General features: G+C 43.2%; 1 protein-coding gene across 1 annotated transcript in view; it reads left to right on the top strand.

Annotated features, from left to right (window-relative positions):
* LOC102002727 (sodium- and chloride-dependent transporter XTRP3A) overlaps positions 1-24,224 on the top strand; it is a 39,483-nt gene that overhangs the window by 1,594 nt on the left and 13,665 nt on the right. The window contains exons 2-7 of the mRNA XM_005348164.3: positions 11,557-11,697; positions 13,095-13,186; positions 15,544-15,771; positions 18,635-18,745; positions 19,750-19,991; positions 22,043-22,205. Of these exons, the coding sequence (XP_005348221.3) occupies positions 11,557-11,697; positions 13,095-13,186; positions 15,544-15,771; positions 18,635-18,745; positions 19,750-19,991; positions 22,043-22,205 (977 nt within the window). The remainder of the gene's footprint in view (positions 1-11,556; positions 11,698-13,094; positions 13,187-15,543; positions 15,772-18,634; positions 18,746-19,749; positions 19,992-22,042; positions 22,206-24,224) is intronic.

The raw sequence follows: 24,224 nt of genomic DNA, 5'->3' as shown, positions 1-24,224 counted from the left end.
TGTGTCTGTGTGTATACATGTGGGGGAAATCTAGTCAGTGCCCTTTTTTCTCACCATCAGAACAGTGAAAGGTGTTAAATTAGTGCATTACAAAATTTAACCTGATTAAAGAAAATCTAACCTCCCTCCTCCTGTCATTCTAGCCAGATCAAAATCAACTCAACAAAAGGTTAATCTAAAGATAAACAAAATACAAAGCACAATGCATTCTTAGTTCTCTGGCTCCTTTATTTAAATCTGAAGCGTTCAAATACTCCATATGTAGAAGACATGCCATCACATGCTTCTAAAGCTTCATAACTGGCTTTGGAAAGAATTATTTTCAGAAGCAGATTTTACATCTTTAGTATGCCTGCCTTAATAATCTGGATCCATAGTTCACAATCACAAGGCTAGGTAAACCACACTGTCACATGACTGCTTGATTTCTTGTTTATAATGGCACCATTACCTGAACAGTCCAAGGAGTTAATTACTTCTAGGCTGCAAATGTGCTAAACACAAACGTGTGAAAACATACAGGCACTAGCAGCTTACATAAAGTGTGTGTGTGTGTGTGTGTGTGTGTGTGTGTGTGTGTGTGTATGTGTGCACGGTATATTTGAAAGCATGTAAAATGTGTGGAAGAAAGAAGTTGTGTGGCTAGAGGAAATAGGGATTATGCAATTTCCCCCTCTTAACTATTCTCTAGATGATATTTGTTTTGTCTATTTGTTTGTTTTTTAATTAAATTTATTTTTAAGCAATCTTTTCTCATTTTATATATCTATTCCAGCTCCTCCTCCTGCTCCCCCTTACTTCCTCCCAGCCCCCATCCATTCCTCAGAGAGGGTAAGGCTGCCCAAGTGGTGTCAACAAAGTCTGACACATCACTTTGAGGCAAGACCAAGCCAGCCCTCCCCCCTATATCTAGGCTGAGCAAGGTAGCCCTCCAGCGAGAATAGACTCCAAAAAGCTAGTTCACGCACTAGGGATAAGTCCCGGTCCACTGCCAGTGGCCCCACAGACTACACAAAGCCACATGATTGTCACCCACATTCAGTGAGCCTAGTTTGGTCCTATGCAGGTTCCCCTGCTACTAGTCCAGAGTCAGTGAGCTCTCACTAGCCCAGGTCAGCTGTTTCTATGGGGATCCCAGTTATGATCATTATCCCTTTGCTCACATTATTGCTCCTCCTTCTCTTGGATTGGTTTCCGGAAGCTGGGTCCAGTTTTTAGTGTGGATCTTTGCATCTGCTTCCATCCATTACTGGATGAAGGTTCTATGATGACAGTTAAGGTAGTCATCAATCTGACTTCAGGGCAAGGCCAGTTCACACACCCTCTCCATTATTGCTTAGGGTCTTAACTGGGGTCATTCTTGTGGACTCCTGGGGTCATTCTTGTGGACTCCCTAGTGCCAGGTTTCTCACTAGCCCCATAATGACTCTCTCACCCAAGATAGCTCAACTATGTTCATAGCAGCATTGTTTGTCATAGCCAGAACCTGGAAACAACCTAAATGCCCCTTGACTGAAGAATGGATAAGGAAAGTGTGGTACATTTACACAATGGAGTGCTACACATCTTGAAATTTGTGGGAAAAATGGATGGATCTAGAAAACACTATATTGAGTGAGGTAGCCCAGATCCAGAAAGACAAATATCATATGTACTCACTCATAAGTGGCTTTTAATCCTAAAGCAAAGAAAAACTAGCCTACAATTCACAATTCCAAAGAACCTAGACAACAAAGAGGACCTTAAGAGAGATATACATAGATCTAATCTACATGGGAAATAGAAAAAGCCAAGATCTCCTGAGTAAATTGGGAGCATGGGAACCAGGGAAGAGGGAAGAAGGGAAGGGGAGAGGAAGGGAGGGGAGATAAATATATAGCTCAATAAAAACAATTTTTTAAAAAAAGACATGAGCCACCACTGCCCAGCCAGGATCTGACACTTTTAAACAGGGCCCATTGATACTACCAGTTCATAGGCTATACTTTGGAAGAAGGGTCAGGGTTGTTCAAATGTCCCCATTCTTTCAGCTGCTGGGGGCTTGGCCTGCTATACTGGGTCCTAAGCCATAGTGTTTGTTTTCCATCCTAGTATAAACATTCCCACTATGACTGTCTCCAGAATGCCACACAGGGTGCAAGACCCAAAAGAGGTGAGGATGGCTAGGTGTGTGAGCTGCTCTGGGAAGGGCTGTATACACCTCTTGTGATTCTCTCAGTCAGAGCTTCATCTGGACACCAGAGGGGGCCTGGCCAAGAGTTTGGGTGTCTTCTGTGCTCTCCTTTAAAGGGCCCATGTACCTTACGTCCCAGCCTTTTCTGTATTTCTGCCCTTCTCTGAGTACACATCACAATGTCTGATGTCCTCCCTATCTGTGTACTTCTTCCCCTCACCCTTCTCTGGAAACCTCCTTCGACCCAAATCAAAAGTATCCCATGCAGCCTTCTAGGCTAAGCCATGACTCCTCTGTGGTGATGGGTCTCAGCCCATGGTGGAGAGGGTAAGTGACAAGATGCAGTGCCCATGTGTTGGTGGAGAAGCCTCCATTCGTGTTCATGATAGAATTACCAGTAGCTGTAAAATTCTATGTGAATATGTATATTACGTATGCATTCCCAGTGTCCCACCCCCAGAAGTCCTGACTGAGTTGGTCTAGGTATGAACCTAGAGAGTTTAAAAAAACCTTCCTATGGGATTCTTTGCAGTCTGTAATCCCTGCCTTGTATTTTGTTCTAAGAAGAAAGGAGCATAAAACAATTAAAAATGAATGATATAAACCTTCCAAACACTTAAGTCATTTCACAAGGCAGGACTTATATTATGGGGGAGCTAGCAGAGGTGGAGGCTACTTTGGGGGTAAGAAGAGGCAAATGTATAAACATCCTACGCACAGCGCAGATAGAGCTTTCACAGAAGGCTGTTTACTGAAATAACTGAAGAAGGACTTGATATACGGGGGAGTCTAGAAAGCCTCTAGCAATGTCATTAAGTGAGCATGTCACATAGTTAACAGTAGACTACTCCTAGCGGAGAAACTGCAGAAGGCACAGAGAGCACACAGTTGAGGGGAATGGCCAGATTCCCCAAGTGGCTGTAATACATGAAGCAGAGTCCATAGGAGAGATGAGAAGGGGTGAAGAGGTAGCCAGTGTGTTCTCAAGCCTTTTTCTCAGGCTACAGAAGAACTGCAGTTTTTACTTTTGAGAGAAGGCCAGGGTTAAGCGGGAGAGCTGTGTGATCTCCACTGTGAAGAACAGCAGGACTGGAGCCAGAGATAAACTGGGGAGTGGATGAAGGGAGGATGTTACCACATAGGTACAGAGAAAGGACTAGAGAAAAATACGCAGAGCTTTAGACCCAGGTGGTCAGAAACAATATGAATGATTTCAATTTTCCTCACCTATGCTTTTGCTCTTTGTTTTTAAAACATGGATCTGAGCCAATCCAAATGGGAACCTGGAGAATAAACTGCAGCGGGAGGGGGTAAACGGAAAATGAAGTAGTATGGCGCCCTACATTGAGCATAGTGGTGGCTCTTTAAGTGGTACCCATCACAGGGAGCTGCAGGGTCATCTAGGATGCGCTCCATAAATCAAGAAAGTGCACGACTCAAGAAGGAAATCAGGTTAATGGATACCTGCCGTGGGCTTTGTAGAGGACGAAGGTATGTAAGTGCAGGAAGACCAAGAGTCAGAAAACATGAGTTGACTTTCTGTAAGTTGCTAACTTTGGGGTTTCTGTCTCTTTTTTGAGTCTCAAAGAGATAGAATTCGATGTAAGGGCTTGGCCTTAGAGATAAATAGCACACAGAAAAGAATCTATCTTCCAATGAGATCCGTGTGTTCAGAAGTGTTTTGCTTTGGTAATTATAAAGATAAGTAGTTGCTCCAGAAAAACCTACGGCATGAGTAGGAACTCTATAAAATAGAGAAATATAGGAAGAATAAAATACAAAATCAGGGTCTAGAGATGAGGCTTTGTAGGAAGATATTCATCTAGCGTGAGTGAGACCTAGGATGAATCCTTAGTGCACACAAAATATAACAAACAGCAAAACCTCCTGAAGTTCCACCACCCAGAGAAAATAACTGTTCCTATTTTTATTCAGAAAAATTAGAACTACATTTTACATGTCATTTGATGCTTTTCTCTTAAAATTAACCTAGCCCGGGGCCAGCAAAACGGCTCAGTGAAAACAGAAAGGCTCTTGCTTCCAAACCTGAGGGTTTGAGTTCATTTCCCAGTGCTGCATGATAGAAAGCGAGAACCAACTCCTGCGCGTTTTCCTCTGACCTTTGCGTTTGACTTCTATACACGTGACTTGGCATATGTACAGGCATGCATACACCTGGCCATGCTAATAGCATTCAGGTGCTGAGGCAGGAGATTTTGAGGCAGAGTTCAAGACCAGTTTATAGTGTGTAGTGAGATCCTGTCTCAGAAAAAAAAAAAAAAGAAAGAAATAAAAAAAAGAAAGAAAAAAAAGAAAGGAGGAAAAAAGGAAGAAATAATAAAATGGAGGGGGAAACCTTTAGTAATCATTTTCAAAATCACATCATATTCTTTAAAAATATAAACTTAAGTAACTCTATAGCATCCCATTCAGAGAAGCAACAAAACATTTAACCATTTTCCAGATGTGGAGCCTAACTGCTTTAAAGTTTGACACTTTATTATTAAATAGTCATACTCTTTTAGTGAAAGAGTTGGATCCATTTATATCATTATCAGACTATATTTGCTGTTGTTGTTATTATTATTATTTTTGAGACAGGGTTTCTCTGTGTAGCCTTGGCTGTCCTGGAACTCACTCTGTAGACCAAGCTGACCTCAAACTCAAATCTACCTGCCTCTGCCTCCCGAGAGCTGTGATTAAAGGTGGGTACCACCACCTACTGGCTATTGGCCATTTTATGCTGTCTCGCTGTTTGTTGCATTTTGATCTCTTATAATACAAAATAAGTTTGTTTTTTCTCTCTCCAATGATTACAAATTTTAAGTTCTGATTTTACTCTACCAATAACCAATTTAAATTTTTGGAAAAAATATTTATTTCCTCCATCAGTATCAAGAATGAAATGTTATCTTTGCTATTGCCCTGTGGAGATGAAACTTTTTAACACATTGGCACTTCATTTTGTGTTGTTGTAACTGAATAGCACCAAGTGAGTAATTTAAAAATCATAGGTGTGTGTTTAGCTCACGAACCTGAATGCTGAACTGTTAATGAGTATGGTGTCTATAGGCTACATTTCTCATTGCTGTGACATAATCCCTGGAAAAGTAACTTAAGGAGAGAACTCAGCTCACAGCTTTAGGATACAGTCCATCCTGGCAAGGAAGTAATGGCAGAAGCAACGCGAAAGCTGATGTTTTCTCTTCCATCACCACCACTCCCACATCTGCGTGCATGTCTGTGCACACACATACACAGGTGTGTGTAAAGGCCAGAGGTAGATATTACATCTTCCTCAATTCCTCTGCACCTTATTTTTAAAATTTTTAAAATATTTATTATTATTTTATGAGAGTGTTGTCTACATAAATGTCTGCGTATCATGTACAAGCTTGGTGCCCATGAACGCCAGAGAGGGTGTTGGATCCCCTGAAACAGGAGTTATAGAGAGTTGTTAGCTACCCTGTGGGTGCTGGGAATTGAACCCATGTTGTCTGCAAGAGCAACATGTGCTCTTAACCACCAGTTCTGTCTCCAGCCCTTGTACTTTAATTTTTGAGACTGAACTGAAACTGGAGTTCACCGATTCTGCTAGACTGGCTGGCCAGCGAGCCCCCAAGAACTTACTGTCCCTGTCTCCTCAAGCTGGGATGGAAGGGATAATTAGTTTTTTCTGTGGGTGTTTGGAATCAGAATTCAGGTCTTTACATTTGTAGGGCAAATCTTTCACTGACTGAACAATCTCCCCGACCCCTCATAGTCATTTGTACTCAGTCCAGAACCCTAGCCCACTGGATGGCACCACCCATATTTAAAGTACACATTCTCTTTTCAATTAAATCTTCCTGGAAACATCTCACTGACAGATCCAGAGGTCTGTTCCTATAGTGATTCTAAATGTACTCAAGTTAACAATGAAGATTGCTTATCAGAGTGCCTGTCTCTGTTCTGCACTATGGTGTACTATAACACTATAATGAACCTCAATGCTAAAACAGAGCAATCTGCCTAGAAAAACTTTATTCCAAAGCCACTCCCCCTATATGCTCCATTAATTCATTAGTCCAGATCCCCCATGACCCAATCATCTCTCATAGGTCCCACCTACATATATCATTACCGTATGAATTAAGGACTTGAGTTTCCAACACATGAAACATGAGGAACACCTTCAAATCACAGCATACTTTTACTTCTTGCTTCTTTCCTTACCCCATTATACATAGCACACTTAAAAAATATAATCTGGGATTTCAATGTGATAATGATTATTTTACTATAATATCATGGTTACCTATTCATAAATTCCTTTTCTCTTTTATATTATTTTCCAATGAAATCAACAGTAGTATTTTTAATCTTCATTGTTTTGCTTATTTATTTACTATTGATTATTTACTTTATAACACAACTCCATACTTGAGTTCTTTCTTCTGATCCAGTACTGCTGCTCATCAACAAGTAATTCTTGCAGGAACAGAAAATAAAGAATGCAGTGTCTGAGACTATCTTTTCTTTGTAGAACCATGAATGAGTTGCAATCTCCTTTGCTCAAAAATCTGTAGTGTTTTTCTGTTGTTTTCAGATGTTTAATTCTGTGATGGAGAATTCTGTGGCGAATCTTATTAATTCTTAGGTACCCTAGGAACTTAAAGTATCATGGAAATTTATGTGATGATCTATAATCTCAATCACACTGTCAGGAAATTGCCTTACAAATCTCATTGCTGCACATGTTCCAACTGTTATGTCTGTGGTGTTCTCTCCCCCTCTGTTCTAGATAGAGTAAGGGCTTGCGCTTGCTTACCATGCCTTGTCTCTACTCTTATGACGTCTACCTCTCGATTCTTTTTCTGAGAGCTTAGCTCATCATTGTGACTATGCTCTACTGTTTGCTCCCACTGGGCTTTAAATTCAACAATTGTATTTTTTTTTCTTTAAGGAACTGTGTTCCTTCTGCACTGTTCATCAAAATCATTGCCTGATGATACCCAGATAAATCATCTCTGCTTTCTTCTTAGGAAGACGTTTGTTCTAACACTCCAAAGGTTTTTATGTATTGACCTACAGTATCTTATCATAAGTCCAAAGAATACCTCTCATTGCCCATTCTTACCTCTCATTGCCCATTCTTACCTCTCATTGCCCATTCTTGTAGACAGACTGTCCCATGTCTTATCTAATGCACACACAAGTAAAGTCAAAGGAAGTTAAAATAGTTCTATGTGAATTCTTAGGCTTTTTTAAAAATCTATTTATTTTGTTTGTGTAGTGATCAGAAGACAACTTTTGAAAGTAAGTTCTCCCCTTCCACCGTGTGTGTCCCAGGAATCAAACTCAGGTCATCAGCTTGGTAGAAAGTGATTTTATCTGCTAAACCATCTTCCTGGACCCTATGTGAAATTTTAGATGCTCTTTTATTAGCAACGTGAATGACTTTCAAGACATTTCCATCATTATCCTCCAGTAATATCTTTATTACCTACCCTCCTAAGTAGAACCATTACTGTAGAACAATTATCACCAACAGTCTGTGAAGGACCTGCTCCTTGTCAGATCCTTTGTTAAGAACCTTAAAGGGCAGTGGTGAGCCAGAGAGAGTCTTCCTCTGTCCTCAATGGTAGCTTGGATGCTACTCTGGAGTAGCATCGCTGTAAATAGTACATGGACAATTGCCTCAAGAGCAGGAACTATGAGACCACCTTAGTATTTGAAGAAGTGGAAAAAAAAACGGTATTCATAAAAAGTCCAGTAAGACCTGGAAGATACTAACCTACAGGGAGTAACCAAGTACTTCCTGGGCTCCAGCTTTTCCCAGTACCATGCAGAGCTGAGTAAGGGCAAAAGCTTCCTCAATGGCAAGGAGACAGATACCAGGAGAAAATTGTGGTTACTGTATTTCCACATAGCTCATTACTCAAAAAGTAAGTCATACAGAGTAGAAGGAAGAGAGGAAAGCTTCTAAGGAGGCCAAATGTGTGCAGAAAATGGAAAGGGGGAGACAAAAGAGAAGGTGTTAAGGCCTCCTAAACCAGGGAACCGTGGCCACAGAGGGAAAGAAGTCCTCGGAGATCAAAGAGGGAGTGGAAAATTTGTCTCAGGTATAAGGAGCAAGAAAAGAGGGTTTGACCAGGTAAGAGACTGAGGTGTAAAATAGGCAGAGTATCACAAAACCAGGGAGACACCTGAAAATGGGAGCCAGAGATGGGACCAGTGTGGAGATGTAATGGTACATGATACAGTTTGGTAGAGATACATTGGCAGATTCCGGGGAACTTAGGAATAAGAACAATGCCACTTCCTCCCAGTCATCCTTCATCTAAGTGTTCGACCCACCCAAGCTAATATAGACATAATGGTAGCAGAGATGCTAACAAAAAATGTTCATATATGTGCTAGTTATCTGTTGTGCCTGACAAACCACTTGAACATGATAGGGCGTGTTATGGGCAGAAAAATTATAAGACACAACTAATGCAACAATTACTGTTTTAGGTAAGAAATTTTGGTTCATGTAAATCGACCACACAGTAGACTGAGAATCGAATTCTCCAAATCAGGCCTATAATGCAGCATTCGGGAGGCTGAGGCAGGAAGACTGCCAGCCTAAGTCATAGAATGAGACCAGGTTCTAAAACAAAAGCAAAGAAAAAGTATCCCATCAAAATTCCTTTATTGTTTCAAAGGAAAGAGTTAAGTTTCAGCAGAGAGTTCTAGCAGACACTACCTAAACCACATGAACAAAGTCAACATTGCCAAGAAGGGGCAAAGGGGCATCGTGTACCTCTGAAGGAGGACATCAGGTCACTTTAGTGTTTCTGCCAGAATCTCAAATGAGAGACATTCCACAAAACAACTTGCCAGTAAACTTCTAAAGTGTCAAATTAAAAAAAAAAATTAAAGAAGAAGAAGAAGCCTGAGGAGACTTTAAGACCAGATCTGAAGATCTGACTGTATGCTGGATCCTGCTCTGGGAAACTGGTAAAATTTCAATAACTCTGTATAGTAAATATCCTGGGTTTGTTAACTGCTTTTGGGAGTCTGTCAGAGATTTTGCTTTTATGGAACTGAAGTGGAAGAACTAAGATGGGAAAATTGATGTGGGATTTCCCTCTGTATGATTGAATACCATTGATAACTAAAGAAACTGCTTTGGACCTATAGCAAGGCAGAACTTAGGTAGGCAGGGAAAGCTAGGCTGAATGCTGGGAGAAAGAAGGGCAGAATCAGAGAGAAGCCATGGAGCCGCCACCAGAGACAGATGTGCTGAAACTTTGCGTAGGCCACAACCTCGTGGTGATGCACAGATTACTAGAAATGGGCTAAATTAATATGTAAGAGTTAGCCAATAAGAAGCTAGAGCTAATGGTCCAAGCAGTGATTTATTAATATAGTTTCTGTGTGATTATTTTGGGGCTGAGTGGCCAGGAACCAACAAGCGGCTTCCTCCAACAGAAACGTAACTATTTACAGCAACAATCACTTCATACAGGTCTGTGGGTTCCCTAAACAGTTGCTCAACAGCTCCATCTGGCCCTGCTCATGTGGCTAAGACCCTACACACCCAGCGCTCGAGCTAGGGGCCCACAATTCTCCATCATGTAGCACCTCACCCTAAGAGCCTGGAAGGACTCCATATATGATATCCAGGGGTCATACTCATGAGGATTAAACGCTGCAAGCCTCTGGAATACACACGCCCTTTTCAGTCTGATGGACAAAGCTCTTTCCAAGGCCAGCCTAGACTCATAGGGTGAGGGAGAAACCTCCCCTTTTTGTATGAGGAACACTGAAGAATAGTGACTATATTTAATTCACAAAGTATGCTCCTTTCTAGAGCCTTCCCTCTGATGTCAAGGTATCCTTGTACGTTAGAATTTTAAATTAAAGGAAAGAGTTCATTAGGAGACTTATTTTCAAACCAATTGCAAAATACCTTTTATATTAAGATACAGCATATCTGTCTTATCTCTTATTGTATAAATGTACACTTTCCTAATGAGTTCCAGTTTTAAATATCTTTTGATGAGACTATTTACCACTTACAGATATTGTTCTGTTCATTCCTTAGAAACCTGGTCCCCACTCAACAATGTTTAGAGTAGGGTATTTCAAAAGTGGCAAGGTCATTAGGGTTTTGACCTTGAGGATAGATTGTTGCAATCACAGAAGTGTTATAAAAATTGATTTCACATCTTACACTTTCCCTTTCTTGCTCTTGCTGTCTGCTGCACTTGTCTTCAGTAAGAAAGGGCTCACTCAAAGCCAGCAGTGTGCTCTGCGTGGGGTTTCTAAAGAGCCAGAACACTCCCGTTCTTTATCACAATCTAATGTGTTCCAAGATGCAACACAGTGCACTGAGGTGTGTTATTTATGGGATGTCTGTGGGTTTTGAGATTCCACTATAAATGCCTCCTATCACACTCTCTCAGGTACATGTTTTATATTTTTTTCTCCAAGTCTGCGGTTATTCTTTTGGTTCTGTTAAATGATGTTCATGGGAGAAAATGTAATATATTTCAATTTATCAATATTTTCTTCCATAGATGGTGCTTACACTTTTGTATTTAAAACATCTTTGTCTAACATGAAGTTTTAAAGATTTTCCCTGTTGCTTTTTTAAGTTTTAAGCTCTAGATAGTAAATACAGGTATTTGATCTATTCTCATAGTTTTATATAAAATTTGTAATATGAATTACATATGATTTATCTGTTCATGAATTTTCAATTGTTTTAGTCCTTGTCAAAAGATTACAGAGCTCATCTCTCTGAACTGTGTAATTGGGGGTTGGGACAGAGATGCAAATGATTGCTGGGCAATGCTAAAAATGTTCCCATTCCCACTTGGCACCAGGCCTTGGATTTTCACCTGACCCCTAACAGTCAAGTAAGTAGGCTCAATCACAGATACAAGCTGACCATGGGACTCACTAGGCCTGCTGTGGTTACTATTTGACACTGTGGGTAAAAAAAAAAAAAAAAAATGAGATTATTTTATAACCTCTGAGGTTTGAAACTACTACTCCAAACAGCTTGTGGGAACATATCCTTTACTTGAAATAGATAAATAGATTTTTGAGTGGACAGATAGAGGTAAAGAAGGAAGAAAAGGAAGATGGATAGATTTATGGATAAATGAATCAAAGGATGGTCAGATAGACAGGTTGACTGATGTAAGAGGAACTGTAGAAGATGGATGTGTGGAAGATACATGGGCAGGAGTATGGAGTCTCAGTGGAAAGGTCTGAGGGCGATGGATGGGGCGGAAAGAGGACTGGATGGGGAAAGGCTGGGTGATAGAAACACAGTTGCACAGAGGGACGACAGGGTCAATTCCATCTCTCACACTGACCTGATGCTCAGCTCTGGCCTCTCACAGGGAGTTTCCTGGTCCCCTACATCATCATGCTCATCGTAGAGGGGATGCCGCTTTTGTACCTGGAGCTGGCTGTGGGGCAGCGCATGCGGCAGGGCAGCATCGGTGCCTGGAGGACCATCAGCCCCTACCTCAGTGGTGTCGGTACGTGGGATCCTTTTTAGTTCCTCTGACAGAGACTGGTGTGTTCCTGGGTATGACAGGCGTGCAGGTTGCAGTTCACCTGTGGTTGGGTGAACTGACATCCCAGGGAGGGCTACCATTGAACTTGGGTAGAGAGGGCCCTGGATTCTGACCCTCATATGGAACCCCACCCCTGAGGGAAACCCCCACCTTGGGGCATCTCTACTCAGGATCTCGGTGCCCGGCAGAGAAGCATCCATTCAGTCCCAGCCCCTACCACCTGGGAATGTACACAACTGTCCCCTGCTTACTGAAAATGGCATGGCTGTGTGAGCTTATTTATCTTTCCCATGCCACTTAGGAGTTTTGGGGCACCATGGTGATGCCTGTATGCAGACGCCAAGGCATCTATGCATGCCAGGTGTGGCTCACTGCGCCCTTCCAGAGTGACCTTCAGTCATTATCTCCTGGTGCCAGGATGTGATTCTCCTGTTTTGTGAAAGCCCAGAGTCCAGGGTCATCAGTGGCCATAAACATCTGTGTACTTTCATGTCCCAGAAAGAGAAGCAGATAGAAAAGCTCAGGGATGAAGAAGGGTCAATTTGATAAGATATAGTGCAGCTTTAGAAGAAATGTGTCAGGGATGTTAAGAGTCATCTTCAAACTGCCTCCTCCCTGTGATGAGCTCTAAAGGCCATCACAGAGTGCTGAGGCAGCACTGCACATTGTAAAGACAAGGGAGGCTGCCTGGCCCCTTGAGCACTGACACCCGGATACTGGCAAGAATTCCCAGTTGGGTGTAGAGAGCTGCTATTTGATGATATCGATACTGGTATAGTCCACCACACCCAAGGTTAACAACTTATAGCTCTTGATTATGTGTGGGATAACAAAGGTTGGCTGTGTGAGTCCACTTGAGAGGCAGACTCTCCCTTTTTCACAGTGCTACTGTAGGACCCGCAAAGGTTGGAGGTAGGGGTTGTCTGCCTACTTCATATCTCACTGCTGACACATAGATAGGGTTGGCTCCAGTGATTCAGCCTCCAAAAGAGCAAGTATCATATCAAGCATGTGGCTGGCACTTCTCCATAGCTCTACTGGGTAGTTCTGAGCCAGCTCTGAGCTTCAGTTCGCTCTTTGAAAAGACAATACTGTTATAAGAACCAACAGCGCACAAAATACTGAGCCCAGGACCTGACACTTAGCTGTCAGAAAACTATCATTAGTCTCCCGCCTCAGATGATGAGTGGTTAGGAAGAATAACCCCTAGGAAGAGGTCATAGGTATGGTATCAGGTCTAATAAGAACCTGAAGGAAAAGGGTTCCTGTTTGGGGATGTCACCATAGTTCTGTCACTCAAGTGCCACTGTTAAATCCCATACATCTGATCTTCATCACGGCCCTCCGCTTGCTTACAGGTATTGCTAGTGTGGTGGTCTCCTTCTTCCTCTCCATGTACTACAACGTCATCAATGCCTGGGGCTTCTGGTACCTCTTCCACTCCTTCCAGGTGAGCCAACCTCTGGCCAGAGCAGAAGCAGAAAGGGTAGAGGATGCAGGGTCACTCACCAAGTGACGGAGGATGAGAACACCAGCCTGTGGGAACATTCACAGTGAGGGGAGAGGGTGAGGGAAGACAGACACCTCAAACCAAGCGGGGAAATCAGAATCTAGATCTGGATCTGTAGAAATATGAGCGGCGGGGCTGTGTCCCCAGCACCCCAGCCACCTGGCTAGCTTATGCCCTGAAATAACAACACACAAATTGTATTCATTTAAACACTGCTTGGCCCTTTAGCTCTAGCCCTTACTGGCTAATTCTGATATCCCGATCAACCCATCTCTAATAATCTGTGAGCACCGGTCTTACCGGGAAGATTCTAGCCTATGTCCATTCTGGGTCAGAGCTTCATCGCATGTGTCTGCCCAGGAGCAGGCATGGCGTCTCTCTGAGGTGTCTGCCCCCGAGAGGAGAGCTGTCGAGTCTGACCTCACTTCCTCTTCCTCCCAGCATTCTGTTCTGTTTACTCCTCCCACCTATGTTTTAACCTATCAGGGCAAGCAGCTTCTTTATTTAATTAACCAATGACCTTCCTCCATCATGGATCCACTACCTGCACACTGTAAGCTATGTTGTACAGCTGTCCATGTATTTACGTTTCTGAGGGGCGGGGTCCACAGCACCCTCTGGAATATCTATCTACGGAAAATGTCCCGAAAACATCACAAACCAGCTCATGACAGACTCAGGAGAAAGTCTCTGGTGGGGACTTATGGAGATGACGTCACCATTCCGGCAGGTCTAAGATGATTATTTCTCCTCTTGTCCCATGTCCCCCTCTCCCTCTGTCATTGTCACTTGACCTTCCATCTTTGAGCTCTAGGCTGACCCTAAAGACCCCAAAAATCGCCTAGAAGGAACAACGCCACTCTAACACTATTGGAGCTGTTTTCAATGGCAAACATTTTAAACTGCATTATCCAAATTCATGTTGCTGATATTCTGGAAGGGTCTAGGCATTGTTGAAAATAAATAGAAGAACCATAATTCCACACTGAGAGCTGGTCTTTATGCAAAGATAGGAATCTTCTTCCTCTCTACCACTCATGATCTGTTACCCCACCTTCAGCCTTTGCACTCTCGGGGACTCTAATCCCACTGCCTCCACTCCTCTTCTAGCAGGGGCCTCCATCTCAGCCTCTTTCCAAGTGGAAAAAGAGGAGAAGGACCTAGAAAGTACCATGTTAGTATCCATGCATTCCACAGGTTGGTGGACTGCCCCAACCCTGCATGAGATAATGACACAGTCGACCTTCACATACACTTCTGTGGGCCAGGCATGTCCCTGGAACATATAGATCTACACTCACATGATCATACACTCCACATGAGAGCTTTTGTCCAACCACACAAGCATCAATCTACTTTATAGGATTCTACTTCATGGGGTGGGAGTAGGGGTCATTCACAGCAGGTCTCTTCAACCAAGCAAATGTAGGGACCTTATCTTTACCTTCTGATTCAGACAAAGGGAGGAGAGAACTGAAAATTTCTCAGTTGTTCCATTGAACCAGTTCGTACATGTCCCAGAGCTTCTTCATGTAGCATGTACATCGGCAGGACATTCAAAAACCTGATGTCCAGTTCATCTCAAGCAAAAGATTCTGGGTATAGCCAAGGTAGCCCCAGGTTTGCAGTCACATATGTGAAACAGAGTGAGCTGGAGCGTCCGCAGCAGAGGGTCCAGAGAATGAACTAAGTGTTCTTTCGGCTAGGCAAGGCAACTGAGCTTCTGAAGGCTTCTGTTTCTTGGCTGGGACCTATTACTGGTTTTCATCAGTTACCAATGTCTCCCTCCTGTGGTCTCTCCATCCAAATGGACTTAGCATTCCATGATTCTAATTCAAGTACCTTCCCAGTTTGATGTTTTTGTTTAAGTTTTATCTTATTTATTTTATGTGTGTAGGTGTTTTGTCTGCATGTCTATGTACCAGGTGCATGCCTGGTGCCCACAGAGGCCAGGAAAGGGTGTCAAATCCCCTAGAACTAGAGTTACAGATGGTTGTGAGCCATCACATGGGTGCTGGGGCTCTAATCTGGGTCTTCTGGAAGAACACTTAACGAGTTAGTACTCGTAATAGTGAGCCGTCTCTCTAGCCCTACATCTGGTTTTGAACAGAGCCAAACAGTAACTACAAGGATCTGGAAAGTCTAGGTCTGGAAGCCTCTGTTCCACTGTACTCTAGCCTAAAGCAAGCCAGGCTAGCCCATATGCATAGGACAAGGTACAAAGCCTCCTGTCAAACATCCTCCCCAGTCCTTGGCCTTCCCCTTACCTCTCCATCTATTCTTGCTTCATTCCAAAGGATCCCCTGCCGTGGTCTGTCTGCCCACTGAATGGTAACCGCACAGGCTATGACGAGGAGTGTGAAAAGGCTACATCAACTCAGTACTTCTGGTACAGGAAAACACTCAACATTTCGCCATCCATCCAGGAGAATGGAGGAGTGCAGTGGGAGCCAGCACTGTGCCTCATCCTGGCCTGGCTGATGGTGTATCTGTGCATCCTGAGAGGCACCGAGTCAACTGGCAAGGTGGGCTGGGGAGTGAGATGATGCTGCGTCTGGGTGAGTGGATGAGTGGCTCCTCAGCCCTGGCCTTGATCAACGCCAGGGGCTGTCTCTTGCGGTCCAGAAGTAGAGGCTCACTGGATCAGAAGGTATGGATGGTGTCATTGGCACGTTCCTCTACTAGCTGACAGTGAGGTGGTTAAAGTTGTGACATCTGAAATGAGATGCCCCAGCTAGCTCTCAAACTCAGCTACACCAGGGCATTTCTTGGAGATCTTAAAACATCTGACAATTCAGTCCTTCCCTTTCAAATGCCAGATTATTATTCTGGGGAGGAACCTCAATATGGAGAGATGAGCCAGCAGAAATAACTTTATTGTGTGCTAGGATTTGGGGTCTCATTTCAAAGCGCTTTCAGGGACTCAATGACACCCAAAACTGTTGGATTCTTCCCTGGTTTGTTTGGTTTTGTTGTTGTGTGATTTGGGGTTTTGCCTTTTATTTTGAAAGTGTCTCCTTATGTAGTTCATGCTAGCCTGAAACTCATTGTACAGCTCAAACTGGCCTCAAACTCAGTGATCCTCCTGACTCCGCCTTCTGAGTGTTGGGATTGTAAACCACAGACGTGCCACAATCCTGGCTTAGGCCTTTTATCTGCCTAAGCCCTATGTTCCTGTTGGATGCCCAGGTTTCCTCCTTCTAGGGATGCTATATTGGCTGTATTTCCATCACCTGCACCTGTCTCAAAATGGAATAAATTCTCCATACTTAGCTATGCTACAAAGCAAATTCACAGAAGATCACACTCCCGCAGTATCTTATTCTTTTAGCAGCATCTCAGAGTAGATACATGATGACACTCAGAAAAGGCATAGAGAGGTGAAGTGATCTTCCCAAGACCACAGTAGGGGACAGCAGAGTCAGGACAGAGCCCAGATTTACTCCAGGACTTCCCATCCTATTGGTGGCATGCCCCATGAATGTTCTCTCTGTCTTTTGTGACTTAATCACTTGCAATTTTTCTTCTTATGAGAATCCCACAAGCCCTTAGATCTCACTCTCCTGATCACATGAGCTTCCTTCTCCAGCACTGACATGTTTTTTTTTTTCCATGAGGCATCAGGCTTAGAACAACCTATGTCATCAAGATGCTGCACAGCAATCCCAGTGCTGTGCCTGGTATGACATTTTACATTGGCTTCTAAGTCCCCAAAGCGGTAATCATCTTAGCCCCAAGCACTTTGTCTCACAACCGAGCAGAAGAATCAGGGTGCTCTTTCTCAATTAAGCTCAGACCCTGTAGCATCTGCTCTGGTCCAACCTAGACCAAGCATGATCTAAAAGATCTAAGGGCAAGGTCTGTACCCTTGAATAATAAAGCAGTCTTTTTGTCTCCATGCCTCTTATAATTGTGAAATTAGGGAGAGCCAGGGCATGATACCATAGCAATCCTCACCACCTATTTTCTCTGCTGATCCTATGACCCCTTCCCTGACAGACATATCCCAGTAGTTCCATGTATAAAGACTGCCTTTTCCTTTTCTATTGAAATCTCTTTTATTCTGCCATGAATATTTACTTATCAGCCAGAACTTACTTCTCATGATAGGTTAAGCTAGATCCCAGCCATCTTTTCCACAAGAGGAAGAATGGATCTCCAGAAAACCTGTAAGGAACATGGTCCATGGAAAATTCCAGAGCTTTCCCTGAGTGTCCTCTAAGTACCCAGTGTTATGGACCTGGATCAGTCTTCCTCCATGTCTCTGAATTTCTTTCACATCACTTTTCAAAGTGCTCTTATCCATCTTCATCTCTATCTGGTTTGAAATACTAGATACTTGGGTATGCTTATTAGTTCCTTGAATGTATAAGAAGCCATGATAAACACATATCCCACATTCTGCTCAGTTTCCCTCTGACAGTCTTAGAAATTAATAAAATATGGTGCCATGCCAAGGAGGAAATGGAAGACTGAGCATAATTCAAGCAGATCAAGACATGGGTCACTAACTATGTTTCTTAGAGGTGGATCCAAGCTAGAGGATTGATAAAGCAAAAACAACCTTGACCATTTTTTTTTGTTTGTTGTACCCATGTATCTATGCATATGTAGTAAGGGATTTACCCAAAATTTCCCACCCAGGCTGGGCAGACATGCACCTGGAAGTCCTTACTTCGAGGCTTTTCAGAAGTTAGGGTGACACTGAGTCCAAAATGTCCCTGCCAAAGCAACCAAGAGCACATCCTTAAGTTATGATGCATGTCAATAGGAAATAAGACTGGCTTAACCAAAGAGCTAGACTTCTTATGAAGAATACACAAAATCCCATCAGTACTACCCATTGCTTTTGTTGTGGGTACCTTCTTCCATACACTGCTTCCTATCTATGGGCATGCCTAGCCAGGCTCCTCTCAGATCCCATCCTCGAAAGCAGGCTCTGCCCCAAGCCACTGAACTGATTTCCCTGTTAGAGAAAATACAGATCTTGTAAGTGATCCCTCGTCCTTCTTGGGAATTCAGAAAGCTCAGAGCCAAATTTGGCTCAAATACTGAACAGAGAGACTGATACGTTGTGTGGGCTCCTTCAGTCCTATTTTAGAGACAGAGGGGTTGGAAGAGTATGGAGAGAAGAAACTGAGAACCTGTTGCCTCTAATCTATTAAAGAAGAAATTTTATGGTGGCAACAGATATGGGCAGCCAAGTCCCACACTGCCTTTCCCAGACCACAGACCCTTTGTCCTACTCAGGATTAGCGCCACCTGCAGCTCTTCAGCAGCTGTGGACGCAGCCTAAACACCAAAGAAGTAAGATGTTTACAGGGATGGTTATCTGTCCTGCCATTCCTACCTCTCCAGCAGTCTTATTCTGTTCCTGAATACCCACAGGTGGTCTACTTCACTGCATCAATGCCTTACTGTGTACTTATTATCTACCTGATCCGTGGCCTTACACTCCATGGAGCCACCAATGGCCTGATGTACATGTTCACACCTAAGGTATGGGCTGAAACGGAAGGAGACTGTCTGTTTCTGGGATGCCTGGGAGGAAAGAGAAAGGGGGTAAGATCTGTAATCAGCAGGTCTGGTGCGAGTCCAAGACTGAGCCAAAGGCTACGGATACCCCGGGGGCCCAAACTTCCTCCTTAGACAGGTCATCCCAAGTCCTGTATGTTCTTGACATTAAACCCTCTGTCCATCCCCTCCTGCTGTCCTCACTGCCCCTGATGACTAGTGCCTGTGCCTTCCTTCTGGTCTTCCTGCTTCGGTTCTCACCCAAAGCCCTGTCTGTTCTGTCCACTGAGCCAGGCATCACTCCAGTCTGTAGTGGGAAGCTGCTTGTTGGAACCCAGCTAGCTCAGCAGGTAGAGCATGAGACTCTCAATCTCAGGGTCATGGGTTTGGGCCCCACGTTGGGTGCCACCAGTCATTTCCTTTACCTTCCATAGACCCTTTCCCTCTAGGTTGCCCCTCTTTAACATTTTCTTTCCAGTCACCTTCACCCGTGTTCTTCAGTGGGAATGCTATTGCATTTGGAGTAAGGCACACTCTTTGCTTAACAAATCTTGTGGCTAGAATCAGATGACTGTAGCACCTATCAAAATGTATATCGTTGTTGCAAAAGCCATAAGAGTCAGTGCTGGAGTCAACTCAGACCTGACTCCACATCCAGGTTACATTGCCAAAATTTCTGTGTGTGCAGTGCCTGGTTAGTGTCTGAGAGGTTCCATATGTTGGATTATTAGACTAAACAACATTCACTTGCACTCTCCATGGGTAGGGTGCCATGCATGGCAGGAGAGAAAGACTGCTGAGTAGTTTACCTGCCAGGGAATACACTAGAGATAGTCTGGGACAGAGACATGGACTCCAGCCACAAGCCACACTGACCGCCTGTGTGTTAGAAGTAATTTCCTCTCCATCTCTGAGCCTCCATCCGTTGGGAGGGAGAGTTTGGGATTAGAGCCTAGGATTCCTCAGCCCTATCCCTACTGGCCTTCTAGATGGAACAGCTAGCCAACCCCAAGGCCTGGATCAATGCAGCCACGCAGATCTTCTTCTCACTGGGCTTGGGGTTTGGCAGCCTGATTGCTTTTGCCAGCTACAACGAACCCTCCACCAACTGCCAGAAGCATGCCATCATTGTGTCCATCATCAACAGCTCCACCTCCATATTTGCCAGCATTGTGACCTTCTCCATCTATGGCTTCAAGGCCACCTTCAACTATGAAAACTGCTTAAACAAGTGAGTCTAAGTTGTCCCTCAGAACCTTAGGCCTCAAGAGGGAAGGCAAGTCTCCAAAGTTCTGAGCTGGAAGGGGGACTGGGAAGGACCGGGTTCCCAGAAGTCAAGGGGTAGACTAAAGGCACCAGTGTTGAGATCTACAGTGTGAGGTTCAGTTCTTTTTTCAACTTCATAATTACTGCCTTCTACCAGCACTAGAAACTGGGGGCTCAAAAAGTTAAAGCCTGCTTTTCAGGGAATAAGCAGTTTAAAGTGGTCATTGCACTTAGCAGAGAGGAACATTCAGAAAAGAAAATTGTCAATGTCTTAGGTCCTATTCCCTATCTCAAATGTAACCAAGACCTCTCTAGCCAAGTCCCAGAGACTACAGCTTACTGTCTTTGGTGTCCCTCCAAACAGAGGACCATCTTTCAGATGCTAAGATGATCAGTAGAGTGGTCACTTATAATAGTAGCCATCTCTAAGTAAGGACTGTAATGGAACTCAGTATAAATGCAAATAATTTAATTTTCACAGTGATATAAAATTAAGTTTAAAAATTCTAAGCCATAATTAACTCCCAATGGGAGGCCTTACCCTCTTTTAGGAGTAGATGGGGAATTGGGAGGTAGGTGGGAGAGTGGGAGGAAGGGAGGGATGGGGAACTGTGGTTGGTATGTAAAATGAATTTAAAAAAATGGAGTACAGACCTAAACAGAGAACTCTCAACAGATGAATCTAAAATGGCTGAAAGACAGTTAAGGAAATGTTCAACATCCTTAGTCATCAGAGAAGTGCAAATCAAAACAACTCTGAGATTCCATCTTACACCTGTAAGAATGGCCAAGATTAAAAACACTGATGACAACTTATGCTGGAGAGGTTGTGGGGAAAAGGGAACACTCCTGCATTGCTGGTGGGAGTGCAAGCTGGTACAACCCCTTTGAATGTCTGTGTGGCGATTTCTCAGAAAATTAGGAAACAACCTTCCTCAAGACCCAGCAATACCACTTTTGGGTATATATCTAAAGGACACTCAATCATGCCACAAGGACATGTGCTCAAATATGTTCATAGCAGCATTGTTTGTCATAGCCAGAACCTGGAAACAACCTAAATGCCCCTCGGCCAAAGAATGGATAAGGAAAATTTGGTACATTTGCACAATGAAGTACTACACAGCAGAAAAAAAACAACATCTTGAATTTTGCAGGCAAATGGATGGAGCTAGAAAACCTTATTTTGAGTGAGGTAACCCAGACACAGAAAGACAGTCATCACATGTACTCACTCATAAGTGGTTTTTAAACATAAAGCAAATAAAACAGCCTACAAATCATAATCCCAGAGAACCTAGACAACAATGAGGACACTAAGAGAGACTTACATAGATCTAATCTACATAGGAAGTAGAAAAAGACAAGCTCTCCTGAGTAAATTGGGAGCATGGGGACCTTGGTGGGGAGGGGGAAGGGAGAGGCAGGGAGGAGAGCAGAGAAAAATGTAGAGCTCAATAAAAATAAAAAATACAAAAAAAGAATTAAAAAATTTAAATTAAAAGAAAAAGAATTCTAAGCCAAATGTAGTGGTGCATGCCTTTAACGTAGCTATTCTGGAGGCAAAGGCAAATGAATCTCTAAGTCTGAGACTAGCCTGGTCTACACAACAAATTTCAGGACAGCCAAGGTTGCATAGTGGGACCCTGTCTGAAAATAAGTAAAAATATTTAAGTGGTTCTAAATTTATTTCCAAGCAGTTCCTCAATGGTATTAGCCACATTCAGGGACTGTCCCCAACTATGTATGGTTAATAATCTGGCTATGAAGTATTGAATACTTCGAGCATCCCACCCAGTCTCATCAGAGGCCACCAACCCAGGTGTTAAATATCCTGTCCGGAGGTAGTTTCTGTCCTCTTCTCTGCTCAGGCATCCAGAGTTGTTCTTCCTACCAACTTTCCTCACTGGGCAGGAAGGAAGAGGGAAGAGGCTGCCCATATGCCCATAGTCCTCCCAAGTGTTAGGACCAATAGCTCCTTAGTTATAAAAATCAAGATGATGGTCTGCTCTGCAGGGTGATTCTGCTGCTGACCAATTCTTTTGACCTTGAAGATGGCTTTCTGACAGCCAGCAACCTGGAGGAGGTGAAGGACTACCTGGCATCTACCTACCCAAGCAAGTACAATGATGTGTTCCCACACATCAGGAACTGCAGCTTGGAATCAGAGCTGAACACGGTAAGAGGCCTGGGAAGGGTGGGGACTGCCTCTCTCCACAAAGTCTCCACATTGACCTGGAAGAGAATGGTTAACTAGTATTCATATCCTGGATCTTTTTAAAGGACTATTGCAATAAAGTCGAGAGTGCTGCTATATCCTTGACCCAATGTTTTTATTAAGTTCCTTTGCAATAATAACTAATTGTGATTTTATTTGTACCTCATTGAAGATTAATAATGCTAACTTTTTGTTCATATATTTGCTGGCTACTTGTATCTGTTCAAAAATTTTTTAGATGGCCAGATGATGGTGGCATGCACTTTTAATCCCAGCACTCAGGAGGCAGAGGCAGGAAGATCTTTGTGAGTTCAAGACCAATCTGGTCTACAAGAGCTAGTTCCAGAACAGGCACCAAAACTATACAGAGAAACCTTGTTTTTTTTTTTAAAAAAAAAATAGATGTGGCTGGGTGATGGTGGTACACAATTTTAATGTCAACACTCAGGAGGAGTTTGTGGCCAGCCTGATCTACAAGAGCTAGTTCCAGGACAGGCACCAAAGCTACAGTGAAACCTTGTCTCGAAAAAAAAAATTCAATATATTTATTTTATTTGACATGTATAAATATTTTGCTTGCACATATATCTGTATAATACACATGTATCTGGTACTCACAGAGGTAAAAAGAGGGCTGTTACCAGTGGTTGTGATTTGCCATGTGGGTGCTGGGAACTGAACCCAAGTTCCCTGCATGAGTAGCAGGTGCTCTTACCACTGAGCCATCTCTGCAGCCCCCTTGTGTCTTTTTAAAGAAATGTGTATATAGGCCATTTATTTGTCCATTTTAAAACTGGATTCTTTGCTATTAAGTTGTTTGAACTCTAAATAAATAGAATTAAGGAGATGAAAGATATTGACAATGAAAATGTGAAATGCTAACCGTTCAGGATGACACAAAAATAAGAAAGATACTGTATGCTCATGGAATAGAAGATGTCTTAGTTAATTTTCTGTTGCTGTGAAGAGACACTATGACCAAAGCAACTTATCAAAGAGAGCATTCATTTGCTTACAGTTCCAAGAGTGAGTCCATGACCATCATGGCAGGAAGCAGGGCCGCGGGTAGGCAGGCAGGGCACTGGAGTAGCCGTTAGGAGCTTATATCTGATCCACAGCCAGGAGGCAGAGAGAGAGAAGGTGAGGGGGGAAGGAAGAAGAAAGAGGAGGTGAGGGATAGGAAAAAAGAGCAAGAGAGAGAGTGGGTCTAGCCTGGGCTCCCTCAGTGACATACTCCCTTCAACAGGACCACACCTCCTAATTCTTCCAAAACAGTTCCAACAACTATGAACCAAGGATTCAAACATATGAGCCTGTAGTATGAGCTGCGGGCTGCGTTCCTGCTGCCCGGCTCCTGGCCGCCAGCTAGCTTATGCCCCGAAATAACAACACACAAACTGTATTCATTTAAACACTGCCTGGCCCATATCTATTAATGTGTGTAGCACTGAGGTGCGCTTACCGGGAAGATTCTAGCCTACGTCCATCCTGGGTTGGAGCTTCATCGCGTGTGCCCCAGAGAGGAGAGGAAATGGCATCTAACCTCACTTCCTCTTTCTCCCAGCATTCTGTTCTGTTTACTCCGCCTTCCTAATTTTCTGTCCTATCAGGGCCAAGGCAGTTTCTTTATTTAACCAATGACCTTCCTCTATCATTAGCCTATAGGGGCCATTATCATTCAGACCACCACAGAAGAATTATTATTTAAGTGTCCATAGTACCCAAGGCAGTTTACAGATTCAATGCAATCCTTACCAGTAATATTCATAGAAACTAAAAAAATGCTAAAATCTACATGAAACTATAGAAGGCTCTGAGTAGCCAAAGCAACTGAGTAAAAAAAATAAAACTTAAAGCATATTAATACCTGATTTTAAGACAGTCTACAAAGTGTCTGGTATCAGCATGAGAAAAGGCAAAGGGACAAGTAGAACATTAAAATAGGGAACACAGAAAACCACGTGATTTCTGCCAAAGATG

The sequence above is a fragment of the Microtus ochrogaster genome, chromosome 5 (genome assembly GCF_000317375.1).
Source record: "Microtus ochrogaster isolate Prairie Vole_2 chromosome 5, MicOch1.0, whole genome shotgun sequence".
Taxonomy (NCBI): Eukaryota; Metazoa; Chordata; class Mammalia; order Rodentia; family Cricetidae; genus Microtus; species Microtus ochrogaster.
This window is presented reverse-complemented; position numbering and strand designations above follow the sequence as displayed.